Here is a 24,645-nt window from a genome sequence, read left to right as displayed (position 1 = left end):
AGGAGCGCGCAGCGCGCAGGAGCCGCGCAGAAACACAGCGAGGCGAAGACGGAGGAGCCTGCGGCAGCACTGCCTCACCTGAGTCCCGCATCGCAGCGAGCGCAGGACAGACGAGGACGGAAGGGCCGGGGGGACAAAGCAAGGGAAGAGACAAGAGACGAGCACCGGGGGGCTTCTCTCCTTCTCCTGGACCAAAGCGGGAACTTGGCCAGAGCCCGCACGGCAGATCATCATCATCCACCCCTTCCTTCCTTCCCCCCCACCCAGCCAGCCTAGGCTGTGACTTCACCCCGTGTCAGTCCACGTCCACGCTGCGCCAGCTCACACCTCACCCCCCGCGCCAGCAACAGCAGGAGGGAAGCCGAGGTTTCGGGGCTTCGCGCTCCCTCATGGCAGAGGCACGGAGCCGGTCGGTGGAACCCAGCAGCGCTGCAGCGATCCGCGGCTCCTCCGGCTCCGCCGCGGACGAATCCACGACGCGCTCGCAACTCTGAAGTCGAGCCGCGGGACCTGCGTGGCAGTGTGAGCGAGGCGACCTGCGTGGATCCAACTCGGGAAGAGCCGAGGAGTGAATAATAAGACACCGGCGGGGGGGGGAACTCGGACGGCGGAACATTCATTGTGATTGTCATTCATATTTCACAATAAAACAGCGCGCACATCCACATGAGACATCTTTTTAGTTTTTTTCCGTGCGTGGGTATTTCTCTCAGTGATTCCCACGGGAATTTCCCCGTAAAACTGTCCACAGCAGGAAGCACATAATAATTCCGTCGCTGCCGAACGAACGCGCTCGGATCTGTGGACTAAGTGTCGGCTAAATAAAGAATAACGTTAATAGTTGTGTTACTATACTATTGCAGGTACCTCGTGGTAAGAGAGCGACTTTGCACACTAGTCCGGGATCCCTGCTCCTTCCTTGTTCTGGAATATAACCCACTGAGTCACTAACCGGCGGCGTTATAAAACACGGGGAAACTGCAGCGGGCGAAAATTATTAAGTGCAGCAAAGCCTTAAGCCTTAAGCAGGTCGACAGACAGGGAGGGTGTGGGAGTCTTACTCCTCGGGATATTTCCTTCCTTCGCCTGCTGTCAGCATATTATGTCTGCACTTCGAAAGAAATTCGGGGACGATTACCAGGTAGTGACCACCGCGTCCAGCGGCTGCGGGTTCGAGCAGAGGAAGAAGAAGAGGCAGCGCTTCGTGGACAAGAACGGCCGGTGCAACGTGCAGCACGGCAACCTGGGCGGGGAGACGAGCAGGTACCTGTCGGACCTCTTCACCACCCTCGTGGACCTCAAATGGCGCTGGAACCTCTTCATCTTCATCCTCACCTACACGGTGGCGTGGCTCTTCATGGCCTCCATGTGGTGGCTCATCGCCTACATCAGGGGGGACCTCAACAGAGCCCACGACGACAAGTACACGCCGTGCGTGGCCAACGTGTACAACTTCCCATCGGCGTTCCTCTTCTTCATCGAGACCGAGGCCACCATCGGGTACGGGTACAGGTACATCACGGACAAGTGTCCCGAGGGCATCATCCTCTTCCTCTTCCAGTCCATCCTGGGATCTATCGTGGACGCCTTTCTCATCGGCTGCATGTTCATCAAGATGTCCCAGCCCAAGAAGAGGGCCGAGACGCTCATGTTCAGCGAGCACGCGGCCATCTCCATGCGGGACGGCAAGTTGACCCTCATGTTCAGGGTGGGCAACCTGCGCAACAGCCACATGGTGTCCGCGCAGATCCGCTGCAAGCTCCTCAAAGTGAGTGCGCCTCAATAATGACTCATTATTAAAAAAATAAAAAAAAATCATCATCATCATCATAATAGTGACCTTTCCAGCTCACTTTGCTCACAGCTTAGCACTTCGACATTCTTCTTCTTCTTCTTCTTCTTCTTATTATTATTAGTATTATTGTTATTGTTGTTGGCAACCGTGTTCTCTCTATAAATACTTATTATTACAGTTTGCTTAGATCCACTTAAAAGTTTTTACTGAAGTTACTGTTTTATTTCATAAGCCGCCTAAACCTCATGTTGCCGACTGAGAATGAAGTAGGTTTCCCTGTTCCAAGATTCCAAATTTATCCCTCTTTGCAGTTATTACTGTTTTCAAGTGTAAATGCACTTACAATAAATACCCCAGGCATTGAACTTAAAGATGGACAGTTTACAGTACTCCTGTAATTCACTTTTATGCTACTTTCAGCATTTGTGTCTGCAGGTTATTCGAACAACTGGCTTTAAGTTAATGATCCAAAGCAAAACATGGTAATAAAAATAAAACTCATAAATGTACATGTTCAAAACGTCGTTGAGTTTGACAGGTTTGTCTTATTTGATGAGCGAAAAATTTACACCAGGAGTTTGAGAGACTTTCCTTTATTATGTTAAATAAATCAGTAACGTGGCTGTGGAAAAAAACTGTGTGTAGGTGTCGGTATGGCTCAGAGTCATGCCCACACAATTTGTCTTTATGTCTCCTGTTTCCTCATGTCTCTTCCTGTCTCCTTATATCCCCTCCATGTCTCTTCATTGTCCCTGTGTCTCTTCATTCCTCTTCCTGTCTTGTCATCTCAATGTCCTCATGTCTCTTCAATGTCTATCTCTTCTTCTGTCTCCTCAATGTCTCTTCAATGCTCTCATGTCTCTTCATTTCTTCTCCTACTTCTTCACATCTTCTCAATGTCCTCATCATGTCTTCATGTTTCCTCATGACTCTTCACGTCTCCTCATGTCTCTTTAATGTCTCGTCATGCCTTCTAATATTTCCTCATATATGCTTAATGGTTCCTCGTATGTCATCGATGTCTCTTAACGTCACCTCATATCTTCTTCATATCTGTTCAATGCCCTGGCCATTTTCTGCTCAGTCTCGGCAGACGCCCGAAGGCGAGTTCCTCCCACTGGACCAACTGGAGCTGGACGTAGGCTTCAGCACGGGAGCTGACCAGCTCTTCCTCGTATCGCCGCTGACCATATGTCATGTGATTGACAGCAGAAGCCCGTTCTACGAACTCTCTCAGAGATCCATGCAGACTGAGCAGTTTGAAATTGTTGTCATCCTTGAGGGAATAGTGGAAACCACGGGTGAGTCCAGCCACATCATATTGGTGTTGTATCATGACCCAGTACTTGTCTATAAATGTGATATGAGGTATGAAGTAACCGGTACTGCCTGTCAATGCATAATTTAACACCTAAGTACTAAATACAGTTCAGCCACTGCAGTGTGTGTACACATATTTATACGGTGCAAGGAATTAAATGCAAGGTTCTTTTGAACAGACTTGTTACCACTGATTTACATAAATTAAAAAAAGCATTGTGCTTGAATTTCAGTCATCTTGCTGGCCATGTAGTGCATGGATCATTGTTAGAAGACTTGAGAAAATGGCTATTATCTGTCTTTACTCAGAAATTAAACATCTCTGCCACAACCACCATAATTAAACTCCTTGTTAAAGTGTTGTAGTCCAGTTGAAGTTAGGGGAGCCTTGACTTAGTTCAAATAGGAATTTTACTCTTATCGCAGGCTAATTGCAAGGAGTGATATTAAAATGCACTGGAACCATTACGTCAAACAAATAAAGGAGTGTAGAAGGCTTAGGGGGATCTTCTAATTGTAAAAGTTTTAGCTCCTCTCACCCCTTTAAGCTCGACTACTTTTATTATTTCTTCTTCATGTTTTTTTATCAATTTATTGTATTGTCCACTCTTGTCCAGGACAATTTGCATCATGATTGTAACATTTAGTGCAGTACTAATGTGAAACTATAAAACACCATCCGCAGTGTTGCTGTAAACTTCTTAAGTGGCTGAGCTAAGTGCAGACAGCTTTCCATGCATATGAGTATGGTGGGCAGGAAAAACAAGGTGAAAGATTTGAGAATACTGCTGTTATGTTTCTTGGTTGACACTTTTAGTGACTTAGAATTTCACCCATTTATGCAGCTATGATTTATTGAAGCAAATCATTTCAGGGATTTTGCTTAAGGGTGTAACCACAGGGCCTCTCTGTTTGCTTGATCCAGCAACCTCTTTCATCATTTTGACAGTACAATCTGTAGTGTTTTTAGTTGTGGGGAGCCTGCTACACTGTTCCTCCAGTGTGAAAAAGAGTCATAGCCAAAGACATGGGGACTGCCAAGCCCCTGTAGAAAACTGCTTCAAAGCATGTAACAGTAGCACAGAGGTTTGTAGAAAACATATACAGAGGTGAAGTAAGAGGAGTAAGTAAGTAAGTAAGTAAGTAAGTAAGTACGCCATACCTAGATGAACAAATGAAAACTGGATGTTGAAGACGACAAACCAGAATTTTTCTGATTGCTCCTGTTGCGGCTGGACAGGATGAGTTCTTGGTGAGTAGACCAGTGAAAGGTAAAAAACTCAAAAGCGAACCGTAAACTTTAAGCAGTGCCATGTATCATATGTTAAATAATCCAAAGAAAAGTGGTTTAACAGGAGCTTTTACTCTTGCGCTGAGCAATATAACAAACGCTGGCCTGTTCAGACACTGTTATGAGTGATGGTCTAAACCACTTTGGATCCTCAATTTATGAACAGTTTGGACCAGAGGTCTGCTAATAATTTGATTTACAATAAATTTAAAATCACTAAAAATAACAAATAACAATAGATAGTCTCCACAAGCTCCTTAATGACAAATTTATTCCATGAACATGAATAAATTCTGTGGGAGGAAGTTAAAATAAGCTGGTCCCAAATTCATCCTTTATTTCTGTGTGTTTTACTGCCTATAAACACCTAGGTGCAGAAATACAGGTTGCGTTTGCTCTGCAACAAAGAAAAAACAGTTAAATATATATAAACTGTGAAATGACTATCTTCAAAAATTCATACTATAAGAAACAAGTGTACTTATTTGGCAGACGGCTTTCTCCACTGAGATCAACAAAAATGTGCAGAAGACAAAAAGCAGGCTCTCAAGATGGAAAGTAATGTTCGACAGACATACACCATGAAAGTGTATCAGATCTCTACAAAGACCTCAAATAAGCATTTAATGTTAACAGGTAGAGTATCAGATGCAATCCCTGTTTAAGGAGCCTTTGTGAGCCAATGTGCTTTACAGGTGAAAATGAATAACATGTTTATATTTGAGGGTCTTTTGCGGCAATGTTTAGATTAGAGCCCTTCTATAAGCGCTGTTACATATAATGGCTCAGACTTGGACTTAAAGTTCAGTTGCCTGTGACTCAAACTTGACTTGCTCAGTGAACTAGAGGAAAAGTGACTTGTACTCAGTGTGGACTCGTAAGGAGTCGTCTACAACACTCGTGAGCTTGTTATGCAGCATTCAGGTGTGCAACAAGGCTGGAACAGCTGTATCCTTGATAAGGAGATAGAGATGTTAAGGGATCACTGGTGTTTAACTGGGTTACAGAGATGCCCTCGAGCGACTGAGCATAAGATGAAAGTGAAAAAATCCCTGCGGTGCTGCCAACGTTATACCTGCTTTCCCTAATGTGTCATTTTGAAAAATCAGGTGATCAATCGTTGTTCTCCACAGGCTATTGTATTACACCCACAATTATACATACCACAGAGTGTCTGCGGAATCATTCTCACAAATACATTAGACAAAACAAGATAGCAGTACTTGTGGTATTTTTGTAGGTTTTTCCAGTTATTTTAGGGAGACCACTAGAGACTGACTCTTTACATACAAGTCATAGAGAATCTTGGCTAATGCAACATCGAAACATGAATACACAGAATTATATTTATTAAACTGTGATTTTTGTCTTCTTGGTTTAGCCTGCTTTCATGTTTTCTGGTTGTAACCCTACTGCAATGACAAAGTCTTTGTATATTCAGTTAATAGCCCAGGATGCCTACACAGAAATATAGACTGGGCCTGTTTTCTTGGGCACAGAAATAAAATGGGACTAATGAAAGGAGTTAGGTGCAGCTTTCAGAGAACATCCCATAGGCCTTGTTAGCATAGAACACTTTAGTTATTTTTTATTTAAAATCATGAAAGCATTATTCATGCACGATAATGACTTGTGTTACTTTAGGGACGTTCTTTAATTATTTTTAAATATTTTTAAAATAAGCTTGTCATAATTTTAATGAGAAAAATGAATTGGAAGTATGTCATGAATGAAGAAAGGACATCAAAATATTATCTCTTTTTTCCACCACAATAAAGGGTAAATTATAGTGGCACAGATTTCTGTGCGAAAGCAGAAGATTGAGACATTTTCTGGAGGTGCTGAGCAAATGACGGAGGAATATTTTTCCGTTGAAAGAAAATAATTGTTTTGGCCATGAAGAGCTGCATGTGGCTAGGATGGTCACTGTCGTGGGAAGATGAAGAAATATTATTATGTAAGAAGTGTGAAATTAAAGTGAAGCATTTTGTAGTTCAGAGCAAAACTCTCAGCTTCATACTGTGAACTCTAGAGCGGAACACCACTCCATGCCTATCAGACCTCACCTCACAACCGCTCCATCAGCAACACCTCTGAAAATGGCCTCAGCAGCATTTCTTCCAAAATAGACTTGTTCTGAATACCTGATTTCATTATAACCAGCACTCCAGGCTACAATATGCTATTGGTGCAAAAAAACCTTTTAGGAACTCGGATGATTACTGTATGCATGAAGTTAAGGCATCATGTTAGAGATGTTATGCAAGGCGTTAGTTAAGATTTGCACTAATAAAATTTAAATGGCATGACATTTTCTCAACTCTGAGAAAGAAAATTCTGTCAAATGTTGTAAGCACAGACGTAGACCACAGAGCATCAAGGTGTAGGGGTGAACCCATCAGTAGTTGGAATTAAACCCTAGGTAGTTTTAGCTATTACCTAATTACCCATATATTTAGTGGTAATTATATGTACTTAATATTGCTTCAAGGATCACTTGCTGAGTGATCTTATTGTATACTATAGAAAAAAATTGCATTTGCAATACATGTAGCTTATTGTGTATAATCCAAGGTTATGGAAATTAGTGAATTTAAAAGTCTATAAGGAATTTTTGGTGTTCAGTACTAGCATTAGACTCAGTAATGGTTTTATTTCTTCTGGTTAAAAGGTCAACCAGATACATCCTGTATGAGACTGACCTTGAGCCAGTTCTGTGTTAAAAGTCTTCTACAATGTTGTAGTGACAGTGCTGTACTGTTGCTATGGACCTACTATCATTAAGCAGCATGTTTTAATTAGAATTTTCAATTTCAATAAAATCAGCACGTCATGACCACATTAAGAAGCAATTGTCCTTTCACTTTTCTGCATTGTATTCACACAACCTGTTCCACTATCAACAAGCAGATTGATCTTCTCATAAAGTCTTACAGTAGTTATAATTTTTCAAGCTGCCCAGATAGAATAAGCTCTACTTAGGACCAAGCTACTTAAGCAGATCAACTTACAGTGCACTACACTACTTTGATCGTAGACACAACAATTAGCCTGTTACTGGAAGGTTGCAGAATCCCAACGATTATTATTAAAACATTTGCTTCATTCAATATTTGCTTGCATGGCTTATAGGTTCTGATTTTTGCCATTTTGTAGATTAATATTTACACTAAGTGAAGTTTTAAGAGTACAGTAGCACCAGTGTCCATTCCCAGAGTTTGATCCAGCGGGAATTTGCATAACCCAGTGTATGCCTTTGATATGCTGAAAGGCAGTTTACTGAAAGTTTCCTCTAATGTTCTTGAAAGGACTGACAGATTATGAGCAAAACTTTTCATGTGTTGCTGTGAAAGTTGCAATTCATAATTTATGCCACACTGTTTACTGCTGTGCCGTAATATGGTTGTATATTTTAATTAACTTCTATATGCATTAAGAAGAAAAATGTATTTTATGCGTTCTTTTGAAACATTGCCCAGTTTTTGCTGAATACTGGCTGTGTTGTATATTTTGTGAGATCAACATTGTCAGCTGCTCTAAGTGCTGATTGACTGGCTCAAAATGAGCAGTCAGCAGTGCTGAAAAACTCTAACACTTGGTGTGTCTACGCAGCCTTATTCAGCAGTCCCTCTCAGCTGCGATGCTCACTGGGCGCTGCCACGGCATTAAATATGAGTCGCTGAAAATGATATGAGCCGTTGCAAATTACGTGACTTCTGCAGCAACCATTAGAAGCTATTTTAGGCAAATTTTAAGTTCACCCAAGTGAATGTTACTGCGGCCTTTTTCAGATCCTTAAGACCTAAATATTGTTCTCTTTTTCTGAGTATGTAAGGACATGTCTGCATATCTTCTAAAAAATTATTGCTCATAAATTGTAAATTTGGAAACTGCCAATTATTTTATAATGGTTTGCAGTAATGTTTGAAGGATGGTCTGCAAATACCATATACTAAAAAAATGCATAATAAAGTCCAACTGCACATGATCTATTAATGGCAGCATATTGCCATGTTTCTTACCTACCGAAAGTGCTAAATAATGCATTGCATATTCACTTGCTGTAATTTGATATCATCCCGCACTTATGGGATCTTTAAATGGAAACAATCCACTTTTAATGATGTCAACGACTGGGACATTTTCTCGTTAGTCTTATTAGGTTTTTTTTTTCTCTGAGTTTTTCTGAAGTTCTCTGTTCCCTTAACTGCCCCCAAGGCCTGCCGTTATGTTTGGTCTTCATTATGCAAATTTTTTTTAAAGTATATGCCATTTGCTGAACACTGCAGAAACCACCCTTTGAAAGGAACCTTGTGTTTAGGGAATTATAACCTGAGTGCCAAAAAGCACAGAAGAAAAATTCACTCTTAGCTGCTCTGCATAAAGAAGGCAGCGTCTGTATCCACACAGTTTTCTCGTCTGAATGAGACTAATTATGATTTTGAGGTAGGTCACAGTAAACACACACAACAACTGAAAGAGCAGCTTGTAGAAAGAACAGCTGCACCACAAGTGAAAATAATCTTTTTTTCCCCCAAATTTCCTATTAGAATACTTTGCAGCAGTTCTTTTTTCAACACGCACTTGAAACTGAGCTGTTTCTGTGCTTTGGTCTAATTCATAGTTAAATGCACTATTGACATCCCACATTTTCTGTAGTTTGATTCAAAGCCATTCTGACATCTCAGGGCTTTTCAGAAAGCACAGTAATGTCAAATCTTGACAAATGCATTGTGAGCGGGCAACGTTCTTTTACGAGGGCTATTTGAATAGATGTGTGTGGCCTTAAAATGTATTAAATATGTGTTCAGGGTTATCGACATCTTGCCAGTATACACATTTTTGCCACAGTCCTAAGGGTTATTTACTTCTTTTATGATCATTAATGATTTAAAGTAATAAATATCAAGCCCAGAGCATTATAGCTAAAACTAATTAATCATTAATTTTCCCCGCAACCAAAGCAGTTTCTATATTATCTCAGGTCTGTAGAGTCCTACTAATCTGCCGTGATTCCTTCTCATTATGAGGCTGGAGGGTGGAAGAATAGGCTGTGGGGGTTGGGGGTCGTGGTGGGCATAATTCATTCTGCATTATGTGCACATCCTTGCATTCTGTACTGTCCGCTTTCCTGGTACTCTAAGGTTTAAGAGGTTAATGTGAGATCAGCAGGGCTAGGTGATGGGGAGGACAGCCTTACCTTTCGGAAAATGCAAGTGCTGCCAGTGGAAGGTGGCACAGCCTCGGCTAACTCGCTGGAGAGTGCCGGTGCCCCAAACTCCTGTTAGATTTCTGCTGGAACATCCTGGAAGCCTCTGGAATCTTGGACCCTAAATCTGCATGGCTCATGGCAGGCTGGTGAGAGGCTGGTTCAGCAGCATTCAGGTTTAAAGATTTTTTTTAAGCTCTTATTTAATATTCAACACCAGAGTAAAAAAGCATTTGATTCCTTAGCAGACTCTTTACCCCATGGTGACATAGTGACATACCTTTTACAGCCTCGGCTCTTGCAGGCGCATGTCCTGCAGCTCCTTGTACTAATCATGCTGGGCACTCTGATCTTACCAATTATTTATCAGCCTTGGTTTAAGGGTTGACTAAACTACTTCATTGAAAGAAGGGGTGTTGTGTTTGGTTGGAGCATAGTAGAACACGTGCCCATGAAAAATGGGATTGCTGAGCATTACTTTCAGTTTTATCATCTTTCTTTGTACCACTGAGTGTTTTATGAATGAATCAGGATAAGTATTTTGCTGATTTCTCAAAAATCAGGGCATTTCTTGGGGGTCAAGTAACTTAATAGTTAAAAATCCATCCATTCATCATTAACCCATATTAACTTCAAAATCCAGCTCTGTAGATAGGAGGGTAAATGCTTCCCACAATATATAACCCCTTCCTGCAACATTTAAAGGGCACTTCTCCTTTTCAACCTCAAGACTCATTATTACACTTACCAAAGGATGTGTCAGCTTCAGACCATTTTTATCTCTGCTGCTTGGTGTGGAATAATAATCATCAACAACCCTTCCCACACTCCTCATTGTGAAAAATCATTTACCATCCTGTATAAACCTATCCTGCTGCTTCCCCTGGCCAAAGAAGTCCTTGCAGTAGAAATCTTGGAACAGTTTTTTGACATTATTTTAGTACTTAAATGTAGAGAAACGTTTCTTATTATTTGGCTTTAAAGTCCATGAAGTAAAATTAGATCAGTGTAAAATGATGTCCAACACAATCCACATCACAGGCTGGAAAAAATTATTGCAGCTGGGAAATCGTCAACAGAGCTGTCTGTGCATTTTCTTTTTTTTATATATGATACTGTGGTAAACTAACTGCCTTTATATTAGGCTTTTCTTTATGAGGGTAACACTCTGGCCCTTTTGGTGAAACCAATAACAACCAATAATAAAACACCTTCCTTTGTTAGGACAAGATTTTGGAAGTTGTACCTGATTAAAAGAATTTTCTTCTAACCCTGACAAAAGAACATTACAATAACTTTGCTAACTTGTCAGAAACTTTTCTGTATCTTCACTGGACAAGAAAGGCCTACCTCTGGATGCGTTTCCTCAGTGTTAAAATGACATCTTTGTTACTCTCTCAATATGTACAGTAGTGGGTCTGGGGTTCAAGTCCCGCTTGGGGTGCCTTGCGACGGACTGGCGTCCCGTCCTGGGTGTGTTCCCTCCCCCTCTGGCCTTACGCCCCTGTGTTCCCGGGTAGGCTCCGGTTCCCCGTGACCCCGTATGGGACAAGCGGTTCTGAAAATGTGTGTGTGTGTGTATGTACAGTAATTTCTCCACATAGAGCTACAGCCAGACTTTTAACATCATGTTGCACTTACACAACGAAAGGCTCAGTATGGAGATGTACCTTTACTCTCTGTCATAGAGCCTAATGTAAGTATCACAAGTCCTTAAACTATGAACGTATAACCTTTAAAAAATAAGCTCATACACTGAATTCCCTGTGCTAAGCAAATATTGTAAGTCCAGCTGCGTCAAAATTAACGTAAAATAAAAATGAAAGGGAAATAAAGACATTCGCCATCATCCTAGCCTTGTTACAACGGTTGGGATTTTCTATCCCTACACTGTGTTTCTTTTGGGCTGTTTTGGGTTTATTTTCCGAATACAGTATGTCTGAAAGGTGGTGGTGGTGGGGGGCGTAGTGAGTTTGGCCTTGCTCCTTGTGTTGCCAGGTGGGCTCTGGCTCTCCGCGACCCTGCTCGGGACAAGTGGGTGTAGACGTTGGTTGGTGTTGGTAGTAATGGTAAAAAAATGTAAAATAATATTTCACCTTTTACCTACAAAATAATTTTTAAAAAGTTGAGAAAATTAAGAATTCTCTAGTGTTCTTTTTTACACGTTATTTGCAAACCGTAGAGAGGATCAACCTGAGAACATACCTCCGGTGTTTTGTAAACCAAAGATTTATTGTGTCTCTGTCTTTTTTATAACTGTAAGATATTTTCTAACACCTAGTGATTTTTTTATTGCTAACAGCTTTAGTATAACTACTGTTGTGTCCAGGATATACCCTAGCTCATATCCTGTGCTCTACAACAACTATGCATTCTGATGAACAAGAGGTGACTTATTATGAACAAAAAGATGGATATTACTTTATATTATTTGCATAACTATCAAAATAAACATTTTATGTATCAGCAACATGAAGAGAGAAATGCAAGGGAATACGAATAGTTGTTTGAGGTTATACCAAAGTCACTATTGTTTTACATTAAGAGAAGAACTGGTTGTGAAAAAGAACTAACAGATATTGGATCCAACATGTAAAAAAAGGACTAGTACATTGTTTTAAATTGTTATATCGTGAATGACCAACAGTCATTATCTTAGGTTGTGATTAATGAATTTTCTCAGTGCAATACATTGATATACCATATGCCATTCCTATTATTTTTTAACATTAAAAAAACAAAAATGTCTTTTAAAACTTCTAACAAAGTCACAAGAAAATGAGGCAAGCATGAAAATGGTTAATAACGCAGCCCATCATGCCAAGGTCTTTCACAGAATGAATGTGATGGGGTGTAATTTACACCCACTCTGACAGAATGGCGAAACTCTTGGTGCTGGGAAGAAAATGATGTACGATATCATTTTTATTTCAGCAAGACTATATTTGGAACCCCTTTTTCACCCACATTCATTTTTTTTTCACAGCGCATCAAATATGAACATTTTGAATACTTAGGCGAATGTACACAAAACTGTGTGAAGATGATTTGATCTCTTGCACAAAATAGATTATGAACTACAACGCAGTGTTCTTGGTATGTGAAGTACAGTTGAAATGTCTAAACATGAAAAGGTAACTTTGCAGAAGGAGGATGCCCTGCTGGAGAAGGTTGTCCACAGAGTGTATTCTGGATTAATGTGCATATTGCGCATTCGTTTGAGAGAAATGCCTGACAGAGGAGCAATACTGTGCTGCGTGACAGGTACTTACAGTTGTCTTTTGCCGTCTGTCAAAGATAACTGTCAGAGGCGGGAATTTTATTACTGCTATTTGCAACACGCAGGTGCCCTGCTTTTAGAATTATGGTCACTGGCGATATTGGCTCACCTTGTCTTGGTGTCCCTGCATGAATGGGACTCACGTTTAAACATCATGCTCCTTGGACATTCAATCAGTCCTCAGTGTGATGGGTCTGTCTGTGACGCTCATGCATAAACAAATGATCAGGATGCATTTTTTGTAGTCTTTTCACATGTAAAATGAATGCTTTCTATAGCAACAATACAGAAATCAAGCCTCACTCGGTCTTGGGGCTCTGTGCCATCGGCTCGGTGCCATTTTTATCTTACTTTCTGCTCCAGCTCCATTTCAAGTGCTGCTCTCTTTGCCCTGGGTGTGATGCTGTTTTTTTCCCTTTTTGCCAGTGACCAGTTATGTTATGTTCGTACATTAAAATATCTGATGTCAAATTTTAGACCAGTTGAAATATTTCTTTCTCTTTGAATTAGACATTTGCACCCGCATTCTGTCTTTACAGCGATATTAATAGCTGTGCTTTTGGATTCCTGAAGTCCCATCCCCCTCAGCGGTACATTATTACATCATTTTTCTCGAGCGAAGTGACTCCTCTCTGCGCCTCGCATCCCTTCCTGCTCTCTGTGTTTACTCTAGTCATTTGAGCTAAGCCTCTGGATGTAGCCTTTGCTAATTTATTGAGTGCGAAAAATCTATTTTTTTCCTTTCTTTCCTTTTCTTGTGCACAGAGATTCTCTGCCTAAGGAGAATAATGCATGGAAAAAATCAGGTCACAAAGAGTGAAACTGCATTTTTCTATGCCCAACACTTGATGATGGTCACCATAGAAACAGATTATCCCTCTTGGAGATATGAATTGTGCCCATAATTGTCAAATATACAGAAAAGTAGCTGTCTTTATTCTGTATTTCTTTACATTTCTGCAGGAATACTTCATTGCATTCTGTAGCACAATATGTTATGTTTAATAAATATCAAGCGACTGTGCATGGTAAGTACTTTATTCCAGAATTACAATTCTGCCATTATTTTATCTGATCTGCTTTCATTAGAAAGAGTTTTCCACTAACTTTGGATTTACTTCCATGTCTTGGTCATTTTTTTTGCATAAGACCATTAAAAGCCAGTGCTGATTTTAAATATTTTATGTTGCTGATGCAGGAATTTTTTTTTTTTGCTGCTTTCCAGAAAAAGTCTGTGTTTTTGTTAAGGCAGATTTGAAAACTAAAAATAGGCGTGCTTTATATAACGCGTGATTTTTTTTTATCACATCCGTATGCTTGGCATTTAACTGTAGTGGTTATCATTATGGGAGTTATAATATTTGTCTTAGGTAATCATTGTGTTCGCTGGGATTTTTTTCTGTTTTAGCGTGGAAATATTATAATTAATAACCTTTACAAAGAACCCTTTTACTGTCTCTCCCTAGAGCTGTCACTTTGACTTCTTTCCCACAAACAATGTACATTGTGTTCAGTGTGCAGTGAATGAATGGGCTCTCCTAAACTGTGATCCCAGATGTGCAACAACTTGTGCGGAGACTGTGTTCTCACTAGGTGTAGGGAGTAGTCATGTACCTCATTGCACCTCAAGCAAAACAGACAGAGATCTCTCAATACAACACATTTTCTAATCACAAATGGTGTTTATATTGCCCACATAAAAAAAATATCTCTTAATGAAATTTAGAACAAAATAAAGTTGTGCTATGAGGTCATTGCAGTTCTGATTCAAATTATGGAAGTTAGTGGAAAAAATGACTGCCTATAGCTCTGAGCGTTCAACAAGCAGACACTTGAACAAAATACTTAAGACACTAGGAGAAGTAGGGTGAAAACATAGTTAACAAACTCCAAACCATGGAGTGTTTTGATGTCTGTGACAGTGCTCACAATATTTTTTTTCCTTTCCTGTATTGTCGGTGTGTGGTTGTGTGTGTGTGTGTGTGAGACATTTGCTGATCACTCTCTGTGAACCTGAGATGAAGCCACAGAGGAAAATGACTAGTAGTGCATGATGAAAGTAAAGTTTAAAAAAAAAAGAATAAGCATAAGAATAAACTTGAGAGTAAAACGGGCACTTTTGATAGGTGAGCTAAATATTGGTAGGCAGTATCTATATTTGACAGACACAAGGCACAGTCATAGAATTTCTGTTTTTGGGAATAAACAGCTTAATGTCACAAACAAATAACCAGACTATGGAAAGCTATAATACGTAAATCAGAATTTTTCATGGTTATTGCTTTTTATTTTTTTTACTTTGCAAAAATTATAATATGCCTAGAATAGATCCTAGTTCATATTAAACATTTTCTATATGTATTATACAATAGAAAATACATAGTGAGGTTAGGAACTCAAAACTTTGCATATAGCTTTCCTTAGGGCATATGAAGACACATAAGGCTGCCCCCACTGTGCAAAGCTGCTTTATAAGCATCATGGTTTTACTGTACATGTAGCTGCGTGTTACGAGGACATCTTAAAGTTTGTTTTTTTTGTGGATTTCATGATACATATTTTCATAAACAAGACCATGTCATTGAATTTTGAAATCTTAGATGTCATTAACCCACTAAATATTTAAAACTAAGTAAAAGGAAAACAAAACAGAAATCATTCCCATTAATATGGTTTATAATTATTGTTGTTGTTGTTGAAAACATTAATAACAGAAGAATCATCTTTGTAATCAGGACCTGTACAAAATGCATTTATATTTAAACTTATTCATTTAGCAGACACTTTTCTCCAAAGCGACGCACATCTCATGGAAAATACAATGTGTGCATTACCTTAGGAGAAAGAGACCTAGTTGCAGATGTGTAAATCTTAAGTACAGCTAGTTTGTTTCTTTCACCATATGCACCAATGTTCATCACACGAGTAGCTGCTTGAAACTTTACCAGAATATCGCTGATTCCTGATCACCTTCCTACTTTTTTTTCTTGAGATACGTACAGTATGAACATTTACATTACATTACAGGAGCAGCAGTGTAAAGGAATGATCCGGGCATGATCTTAAAGTTATAGTGCATGAACATTTATACCTTACATGAACTTAAGAGATCATGGGTGAAGTGAGTCTGGAAGAGATGAGTTTTAAGACCCTTTTCAAATGTGTACAGAGATTAGGCAGATGTTTGCGGCCAAGATATTAGAAGGTCAAGATATCTTCTGTTTTGGGAAATCTTGCATTTTTCACATCTCACAGATGTATTGCAGATGTATTGTATCTCTGTTGTTCTGTAAAGTAGCACTTTCTGCTTCACTGGACCTGTCGGATGAGTGTATCTGGCAAGCTATCTGATATTTTTTTATGCATACACTTCATGCATATGCCTGTTGAAAAGAAAAATGTTGAAAACAGTTGTTTCCACATCTGTCCTTGCTTCTGGTTCTTTTCCTTCTTTCCCAGCTTTTGGAACAGCTCAACATTTTTTGATGAATCTCTTAATTTTAAACTTGGAGACTAGAATCTTAAAAAACTTGGTGCAACATTTGAATGAAGAAGATGTCAATTTTAAAGCTGCCTTTAGGAATTTTTGCACAATAATTCAGTGTTGGTATTTAATACCAGTTTTATAAGTAAATTTCAGTTTGAACAACATTTTTAATGGAAATACCTGTGTGTGCAAATCTTTTAAAGCAAACAGAATCAGCATGTGCATGCATGACAAAAACAAAGTTTGCTGTGTGTAATCAGTAAATGTTATACCCGTTTAATGTAGTTGGATGAGCATTACTGACAGTGTTGGTACTGAATATGCTGAAAGGCCAAAACTTCAAAGCATTAACCATCGAGAAGTGAAAAAAGCAGCCATTATAAATTTACCAGTGCCTCTTTATCCTGATTTTAATAATGTTGACGTATCAGTATGATTTTGATTATTTTTTGCAAATACACTAAATAATATGTGTTGTTACCGTCTGTCTTGCCTCTGTGTGCAAAGATTTGCCATTAACTGACAAAAATGGTATCATAACAACCTTGATTTTTGCAGATTTAAATGTGTTGGGAAGATCTGGTTTCCATAGAAACAGAGTTTTACTCAGGTATGACTTTTTATCATCATGTATGGCACTGCTACAACACTCACCCTGTACGTACCGGAGAGAGAGAAAAAGTATTGTGGTCATTTCATCTGATATCCTTCATCGTATCAGCAACATTTTGATTACATTGTACAGAGATATATGGTCTTGTGTTTGCTTTGCTTCTACTAAACACGGTTCATTTCTGTTGAACAGGTTGCATTCTGACATATGCAGGTACAAATAGCCACAGTACAACCCTCATGTTTGTCTCCTAATGGGTTTATTTGGTCACTTGCCCCCACATGTGCTCTCCTACAAAGACAACATATTCCCATTGGCTGAGAGCACAGCAAACTAATAAAGCAAAAATAACAGGCAGAATACCCCAACGTCACTCGGAGCTCAGTCTCTCACATCTGCCACTTTGTTAAAAGCTGCTCTCAGCATCGAATTCCAAAGTTAGTTTGACAGCTCAACACATTTTTCACTTTAGAATTTGGCACTGATTATTCTTTTGAACTATGAATACTCATTAAACCAAAGAGACTGGCTTTTTTTCCTTGCATTTTACTGGGCGTTATGAAACAATGGACTTGTATCTCTATTATTAAGAGTTCAGAACAATTACACACATAAGTAAAATTTTAATAACTCAGTAATGAAATGCCTATCCTTTATAGTAACGAAGCCACTTTATACTAAAAAGATGGAAAGGATCTGACCTTAAAATAGAAGCATTTTTGGAACTGGAGAGAAAGCACTGGACAGTCTACCTTGCTATTGTTCTTTTCTGTTAAGTAACAGGCATAACATAACAGGCATCATTATTAAAAGGACTTACAGTCAAAAAGACTACTTCGGAATAACACAAAAAGAGGTCTCAAAATAAGTTCATACTGGGCCATGAGTATGCAGGTTTTAGTTTCAATCCATGTTTGCAATTATGTAATGAGCAGTTATTTAGCACAATTAAAAATAAATATTAGTTCTAAAAGTGGTTTAGGGGAAAATGCACAGGTTCATATAATGCAGACAATTACGGCTAATTGGTGCAATTAAGTCAGGCAAATGGGCTGGAATAAAAATACTACAACAGCGTACAAACAGTCCTCCTGAGAGTGTGTTCACGGCATCTACTGTATAACATCTGATTGTTTAGCTGGGATTTACTCTCAGAGAAGAGTACACATCCATTTTTCTGTCTCTCCCTACAGAGCAAAGCATTCCTCTAAGCCATTTTTCTTCCGTTTCAGTTTTAACATCTCATACCTACCCATCATGTGCAGGTTCAGAAAGGAATTTCACAGTTGCACAGTTCACAAAAAAAAAAACACCAAAGCATGAAATACAGCTTTAGCTCCTACCACAATACTGTTATATACACGTGTTGAATACGCTTTTTCAACCATTACATGTCTGTTACACACTGGCCTGTAATACTTGACTGTTTGTCAATAATGAGCATTGATTTGACACTAGACAATGTATATGACGGTGATTGCCCTTAACATCAGGGTTAAGAACGAAAACACTGGCCGTACCCACACTTGTTCATTAACTGTGAAACTGGGGGACATGCTATGTCATGTGAGGTCCTCTGACTCACAGTGTTTTAGTTGGAAAGTTGGGAGACAGCAAAATATTGTTATTGCATTGCAAGTTTGTTGAAATAACACACTGCACATTAAAAATACGCAACTGAGTTGCAAAATAAAATTTCAGAATATATGTAACATGCAGGATGGGGGGTGCAATGGTGCAGTGGGTTTGGCCAGGTCCTGCTCTGTGGTGGGTCTGGGGTTCGAGTCCTGCTTGGGGTGCCTTGCGGCGGACTGGCGTCCCGTCCTGGGTGTGTCCCCTCCCCCTCCGGCCTTACGCCCTGAGTTGCCGGGTTAGGCTCCGGCTCCCCGCAGACTTGTCTGGGACAAGCGGTTCAGAAAATGTGTGTGAGTTGCAAAAAAGAAAATTTTAGAATATATGTAACATGCAGGATGGGGGGTGCAATGGTGCAGCAGGTTTAGCCAGGTCCTGTTCTGTGGTGGGTCTGGGGTTTGAATCCTACTTGGGGTGCCTTGCAATCGACTGGTGTCTTGTCCTTGTTGTGTCCCCTCCCCCGTCAGCCTTGTGCCCTGTGTTTCCAGGTTAGGCTCCGGTTCACCGCGACCCCGCTCAGGGTAAGCGGTTTTAGACGGTTTGTGTGTGTGTAACATGCAGGAGTTCAGTCACATCCCCGTCCTGGATTACTGGAGTATTTCATGGACTGATGAACGATAGCAGTCGTTGCATTTCAGAGCTTTAACTGCTGTTGATGTGGTTGCTGTTAAAAGCTTCTTTTTGCATTTGTTGCTCTACTTGCTTTATGTTTTCAATAAAACATTCTGAGTCTCCCCCATACAGCCTCAGACCTGGTCACTTCCCAAACCCAGTATACACAGTATACAACAGAATTTTAAAAAAATGTTTAATAATTTCTTACCTTTGTCCATGAGCTCATATGATGCAATCTATGAAGTTAGGTATAAATTATAATATATTTATTATATATTATATTATATTATATATATAGAGGGCGCGCGGGGGCGTAGCGGGTTTGGCGGGGTCCCGCTCTCTGGTGGGTCTGGGATGCCTTGTGACGGACTGGCATCCCGTCCTGGGTGTGTCCCCTCCCCTTCCAGCCTTACGCCCTGTGTTGCCGGGTTAGGCTCCGGCTCACCGCGACCCTGCTCGGGACAAGCGGCTTCTGACTGTGTGTGTGTATATTATATATACAGCATATATAATTATATCTATCTTTTTCTAGGTCTTTTCCAATTAATGACTGTTGATAATTATTCATCATGTGTGAGCTGCCCCTCCTATTTCACAGTCCAGCAGGTGATAAAGGTTATAAGTGAAAGTCAGCCTTCAGATTATTTGCATGTATGTTATACATTCAGTGTAACCAAGTGAAGCTGGCATTGTTTAAGGGCTTAAGAAGCTTACAGATTCCTTGGTATATACAAATTGGCCCAGAGATGGATTGTGCATGGCATTAAACAGGATGACAAATTGTGGAAGATGAAACAAGTCAACGGAAGTCTGTTGTTACTGTTGGAACTGGACAGACACTGTATATATAAAGTGATGCTGTGTTGTTGTGCTCTGCTTTTAATGTGATTTAAGGCTGCCTACTAAACCTACTTTGAAATCTCGGCGCTGTAAGTGCAGTGCCTTCGGAAGCTCTTTGACATCTGTTTCGTCCCATGAAAACAGATGTCACATCACATCCGTTTAAATCTTTTTGCGTTTCCAACTGTGCCAATGAGGATACTGACCTCCTGCAAGCTCAACTGAACACAGCAGAATTCAAAAATGTTTCTGAAACATTTATAAAGACACTTTCATGGAAGACTAAACTATTCTGGGTGTTTTTTAGCATAGTTGAAAGTCTGAAGATTCTTTATGGATATTATGGGTCTTGGCATATCTTGTACAGACAGGAATAGCACCAAGTATCATAAAACAAGAAACAAGGTCTAGGTGGAATTTAATGTCTTAGAGTCAAGGTCATTTTTTTATTGTTATTAAAAACATAAAACATTCACATAAATATGGAATGCTGTCTGATGTACAGGTGTCACATCCAGGGTGTACCCTACATCACGCCCTCTGCACTGAGAGCCAGCATTGGTTATTGAGAATGTATGGGTGGATGGATCAATATATTCCCTGTAATCATAGGAAGGGTATAAAATATGAAATCTTTGGAAGGATATACATTGCATCAGCATTAAAGTACAATTTGTTAGTTATTTTTTATGTGGTTATTCTGGGTTTTATAAGGAGTCATTTAGCAGCACAGTAAATGTGAGTGAGCGTGCCGATATCTAGTCTCTGCTCCAGAGTGTATAAAGGGATGTGAGAAAAGTGAGTTTTGACTGTTTCATTGAAGTATCTGAGACTGTTATCATAAACTTGGCACTTGGCATTTTTACATGTCCTTGAGGTATGAAATGCTTACACTGAATGATTACCTTATTTGTATATTTTCCTCAAGAAAGTCTAAGATCCAGGTAAATTTGTCTCTGTGTGTGTGTGTCTATACTCATTCAGCAATCTAGTTCTGGTAATTTGGTGGTGTAGCACCTCAACAGATAGTGCTCTTTCTTACGTTACAGCTCCTGGTTATAGGTTCAACCATGTAAATCCCCTATGTCCTCAACCACGAAACCTCGGAAACTGTTTTTTCACTTGCTACTTTATGTGTGTTTCCTCTGGTAATTATCTGGCGGTTTCTTTCCTGATTTCCAAGTCATAGTTTTGAAATGGCCTTAAACATCTTCATTATGCACAGTTAGTTCTCTGTGCAGCTGCTCAATGCTTCCTAAGGACAGCGTCCGGACCACAGAAAACCTTAACCGAACAGGTTCCCAAAAATGAATGGATGGTCAATCCACTGGTGGAAAACATTACAGAGTGGTAAACAAATTGTCTGTTTTTTTCACTATAAGCTAAAACCTCATAAATGGGCGTTTCAAACAAAAAAGAAAAGAATCTGTTCTTCCTGGTTTCTCTTACATGCCGACAGAAGAATGCAAAGTTCATTATGTAAGTGGCTCACTGCCTTTAGCACCCAGTTCAGCAGGAATGCAATTAAGGAAAATGAGGGCTGAGCATATTTCTTTAGTGCTCTGAGGAAAAAGACACAAATGCTTTTTTGGTGTTGGGCTATGGTTATAACAAATGTTTTACGAATAAATAACTGCGTTTAATAAGATTTTTGTAATGGGTGAAATGGGCGGCCAGTGCAGAGAATTACCAATTCACTTCAGCTGAGGTCCTGACCTTGGCGCACTGCTTTAATGATTGACAATTAAGCCCATAACATTGTTGTGGTCATTAAGACTATAGGACTTCCCTTCACACCGCAATTTCACAGAGCACAAAAATCATTAATCATTTCCATTATCCTTGAATAGATTCATGATTAAGGTCATTTCAAGACCTGGAGTCTGCTGTATTTTCCACATGCCGCAAAGATATAGCTGCAGTGGTAATATTTTCAGTTGTATAACATGTAATTTGAATAGAAGGCTGCTTGTTGAATGATGTGACTGCACATTCATTAAGCTGTTAAAACAACAAATAATTCTGTGTCTTGTTCTGTCTTTTATGTGTGTCATGAATATTCATTGCAGAATGTTAAAAAGTACTAGTTTTTATCCATTTTTATAAATTTAAAATGTGTCGATTTTTCAAATATATTGAATTTAATTGAATACAAATTTTAAAATTGAATTGTATGATGATATAAATATTAAATGTCCTGTATATTACATTTATAACATTTAAATGTTAAATGAATGATTTATTTAAGTAATTTTTCCTGAGTACAGGAACTGACTTCATTCCTAAAATATTTATTGAAGGTTTCCAGTTAAATGAATGAAACAATTAATGTATGCTGACTGAATAAATGGACAAATTAATAGGTACATAAATAAATAAATTGAATAAATGGGTTCTGGATTCATTTGCAGAACAACCTGTGGAGTTATTGAAAATGCTGAAAGTGTGGTAGACCTGCTGTTTATTTACTCTAACTGAACTGTGAGAGGGGGGCGCGGTGGGTTGGACCGGGCCCTGCTCTCCGATGGGTCTGGAGTTTGAGTCCCGCTTGGGGTGCCTTGCGGCGTCCCGTCCTGGGTGTGTCCCCTCCCCCTCCGGCCTTAAGCCCTGTGTTGCCGGGTAGGCTCCGGTTCCCCATGACCCCGTCTGGGACAGGCGGTTCAGAAAATGTGTGTGTGTGTGTGTGTGTGTGTGTGTGTGTGTGTGTGAACTGTGAGAGATATAGCTTCACAAACACAGACATAATCAATAATCTGTTTAACTGGGCAGTCCTTAACAGCTTTAAACACTGTTTACAAATATCTTTATTCCATAAGGGCTTTTAGATGCTCTGTCCAGTTGAAGGTTGGTGACATGTATAGGGATAACAAAGTAAGAGAAATTATTGTAACAATTTGTACGAAATAAATGTTAGTATGTGTATATTTATATCTTTCAGTGTCAGAGTAATAAACAGATGATGGCAAAGATGGCAAGGTTAGCTGTTAACCATCTGTAAGAATAGTTTTCATAAGCTAAATTACTTTAACATTACCCTGAAAAGATGTAAAAATCTAGCTGTTGATATGTAAATTTTTTATGCCAGAGAGTGAATCAGTGTAGGATTATCAATCCTACATTTAACATTGACATTAAAAACTTATAGTAAACATTTGGTTTTAACTGTGTTTCTTAAATCATTAAATGCAAAACATTCTATTGAAAAGTGGTTATTTTACTTTAAATTTATTTTTTAATGGTTATAAGAAGGGATATTTGAAAACCATACTGTGGACTTTAAATGCGGTGCAGTGATGAATGTTGAACGGTATGGCAGTTCAGCAGATGATGGCACATTTTTCCAGATTTTTACAGCTGGCACCTCATATAATTCTTCACGACTATGTAAATGGGTAATAATGACTGTGTAATTAGTGGAGAACCGGCGCGTGCCACTACTCTCAAAGTCTTTGCTTTGCTGCTTGGACTGAAGATCCTACACCTTCATATGTATGTTTTCACGGACTTGGTGGGCACAGACTCTACACATCTAAAACAGTCTCTTTGTCTTTCTTTTTGTTGCAGGGATGACATGCCAGGCACGAACTTCATACACTGAGGATGAAGTCCTCTGGGGACACCGCTTCTTCCCTGTCATTTCCCTAGAGGAGGGTTTCTTCAAGGTGGACTATTCCCAGTTTCACGCCACATTCGAAGTGCCCACGCCACCCTACAGCGTGAAGGAGCAAGAGGAGGCCCTCCTCATCTCCTCCCCGCTCGCAGCACCACCGCCAGGCAACAGTGGTGACAAGAGCTCCACGCCAGACGGTCCGGAGGTGCTGGAGGATGCCGAAGTAACCGCCAAACTACCCCCCAAGCTACAGAAGATAACAGGACGTGAAGGGCTGCCACGCAAGCTACTGCGCATGAGCTCCACAGCCTCAGAAATGACCTACAGCCTGGGGGATTTGCCCATCAAGCTGCAACGCATCAGCTCCGTACCTGGCGTCTCCGAGGACCGGCCAGCCGCTACCAAGGGAACCAGGCCTGGCGGTGCCGAGCCCATCAGCAAGTCGGCGGTTGATCTGCCCCCTAAGCTGCAGAAGCTTGCCGGTGGTGTCGGGGGCCGCATGGATGGACACCTTCCCCCAAAACTTCGAAAAATGAATTCAGACAGGTTTACGTAAAGAAAAATCCGTTTCTCCTTTTCCAGCTGCCTAAATTGTGAGGCTTTCCCAAAGGACTGAATTCTTATATCCAAGAGAATTTTATTCCCCTCACTATCTCACTATATATAGAAATGAGGAGCAGGGGGCTGATAGAGTATATATCAATGTATATACATTATGTATAGAGATGTATACATATATGATATGTATATATTTATTTGTGGGTGTATATATACTGTACATGCTATGATGAGGGCTCCCAAATCCCTTTTAGGTTGCTGTATAAATAGCAGGACATACTGGCATGCACATCTAAGCGCATGTAATGCAATATTTCTTTTTCTGGCATGGCATTTATAGGTACAGTAATCCTTTCACAGGAAGAATCTGAATAATAAAATGAGCAGTGAAGCTG

The 24,645-nt window shown here is 39.9% G+C and overlaps 1 protein-coding gene across 1 annotated transcript; it reads left to right on the top strand.

The window, feature by feature from the left end:
- On the top strand, positions 1–24,248 carry kcnj3a (potassium inwardly rectifying channel subfamily J member 3a). The gene is made up of 3 exons (XM_018741531.2): positions 1–1,768; positions 2,880–3,096; positions 23,647–24,248. Exons 1-3 carry the CDS (start codon positions 1,103–1,105, stop codon positions 24,246–24,248), a joined length of 1,485 nt encoding a protein of 494 aa, XP_018597047.2. The 5' UTR covers positions 1–1,102.
- Positions 24,249–24,645: the final 397 nt, after the last annotated feature.

This window comes from Scleropages formosus, chromosome 12 (assembly GCF_900964775.1).
Source record: "Scleropages formosus chromosome 12, fSclFor1.1, whole genome shotgun sequence".
Classification (NCBI taxonomy): Eukaryota; Metazoa; Chordata; class Actinopteri; order Osteoglossiformes; family Osteoglossidae; genus Scleropages; species Scleropages formosus.
This window is presented reverse-complemented; position numbering and strand designations above follow the sequence as displayed.

What these genes read in the sequence shown, in the direction of transcription:
- kcnj3a (XM_018741531.2), top strand. Translation starts at nt 1,103, where the DNA reads ATGTCTGCACTTCGAAAGAAATTCGGGGACGATTACCAGGTAGTGACC. An exon ending in TCCGCTGCAAGCTCCTCAAA is followed by an intron (nt 1,769 to 2,879) that starts GTGAGTGCGCCT and finishes TTTTCTGCTCAG; the next exon opens with TCTCGGCAGACGCCCGAAGG. An exon ending in GGGAATAGTGGAAACCACGG is followed by an intron (nt 3,097 to 23,646) that starts GTGAGTCCAGCC and finishes TTTTTGTTGCAG; the next exon opens with GGATGACATGCCAGGCACGA.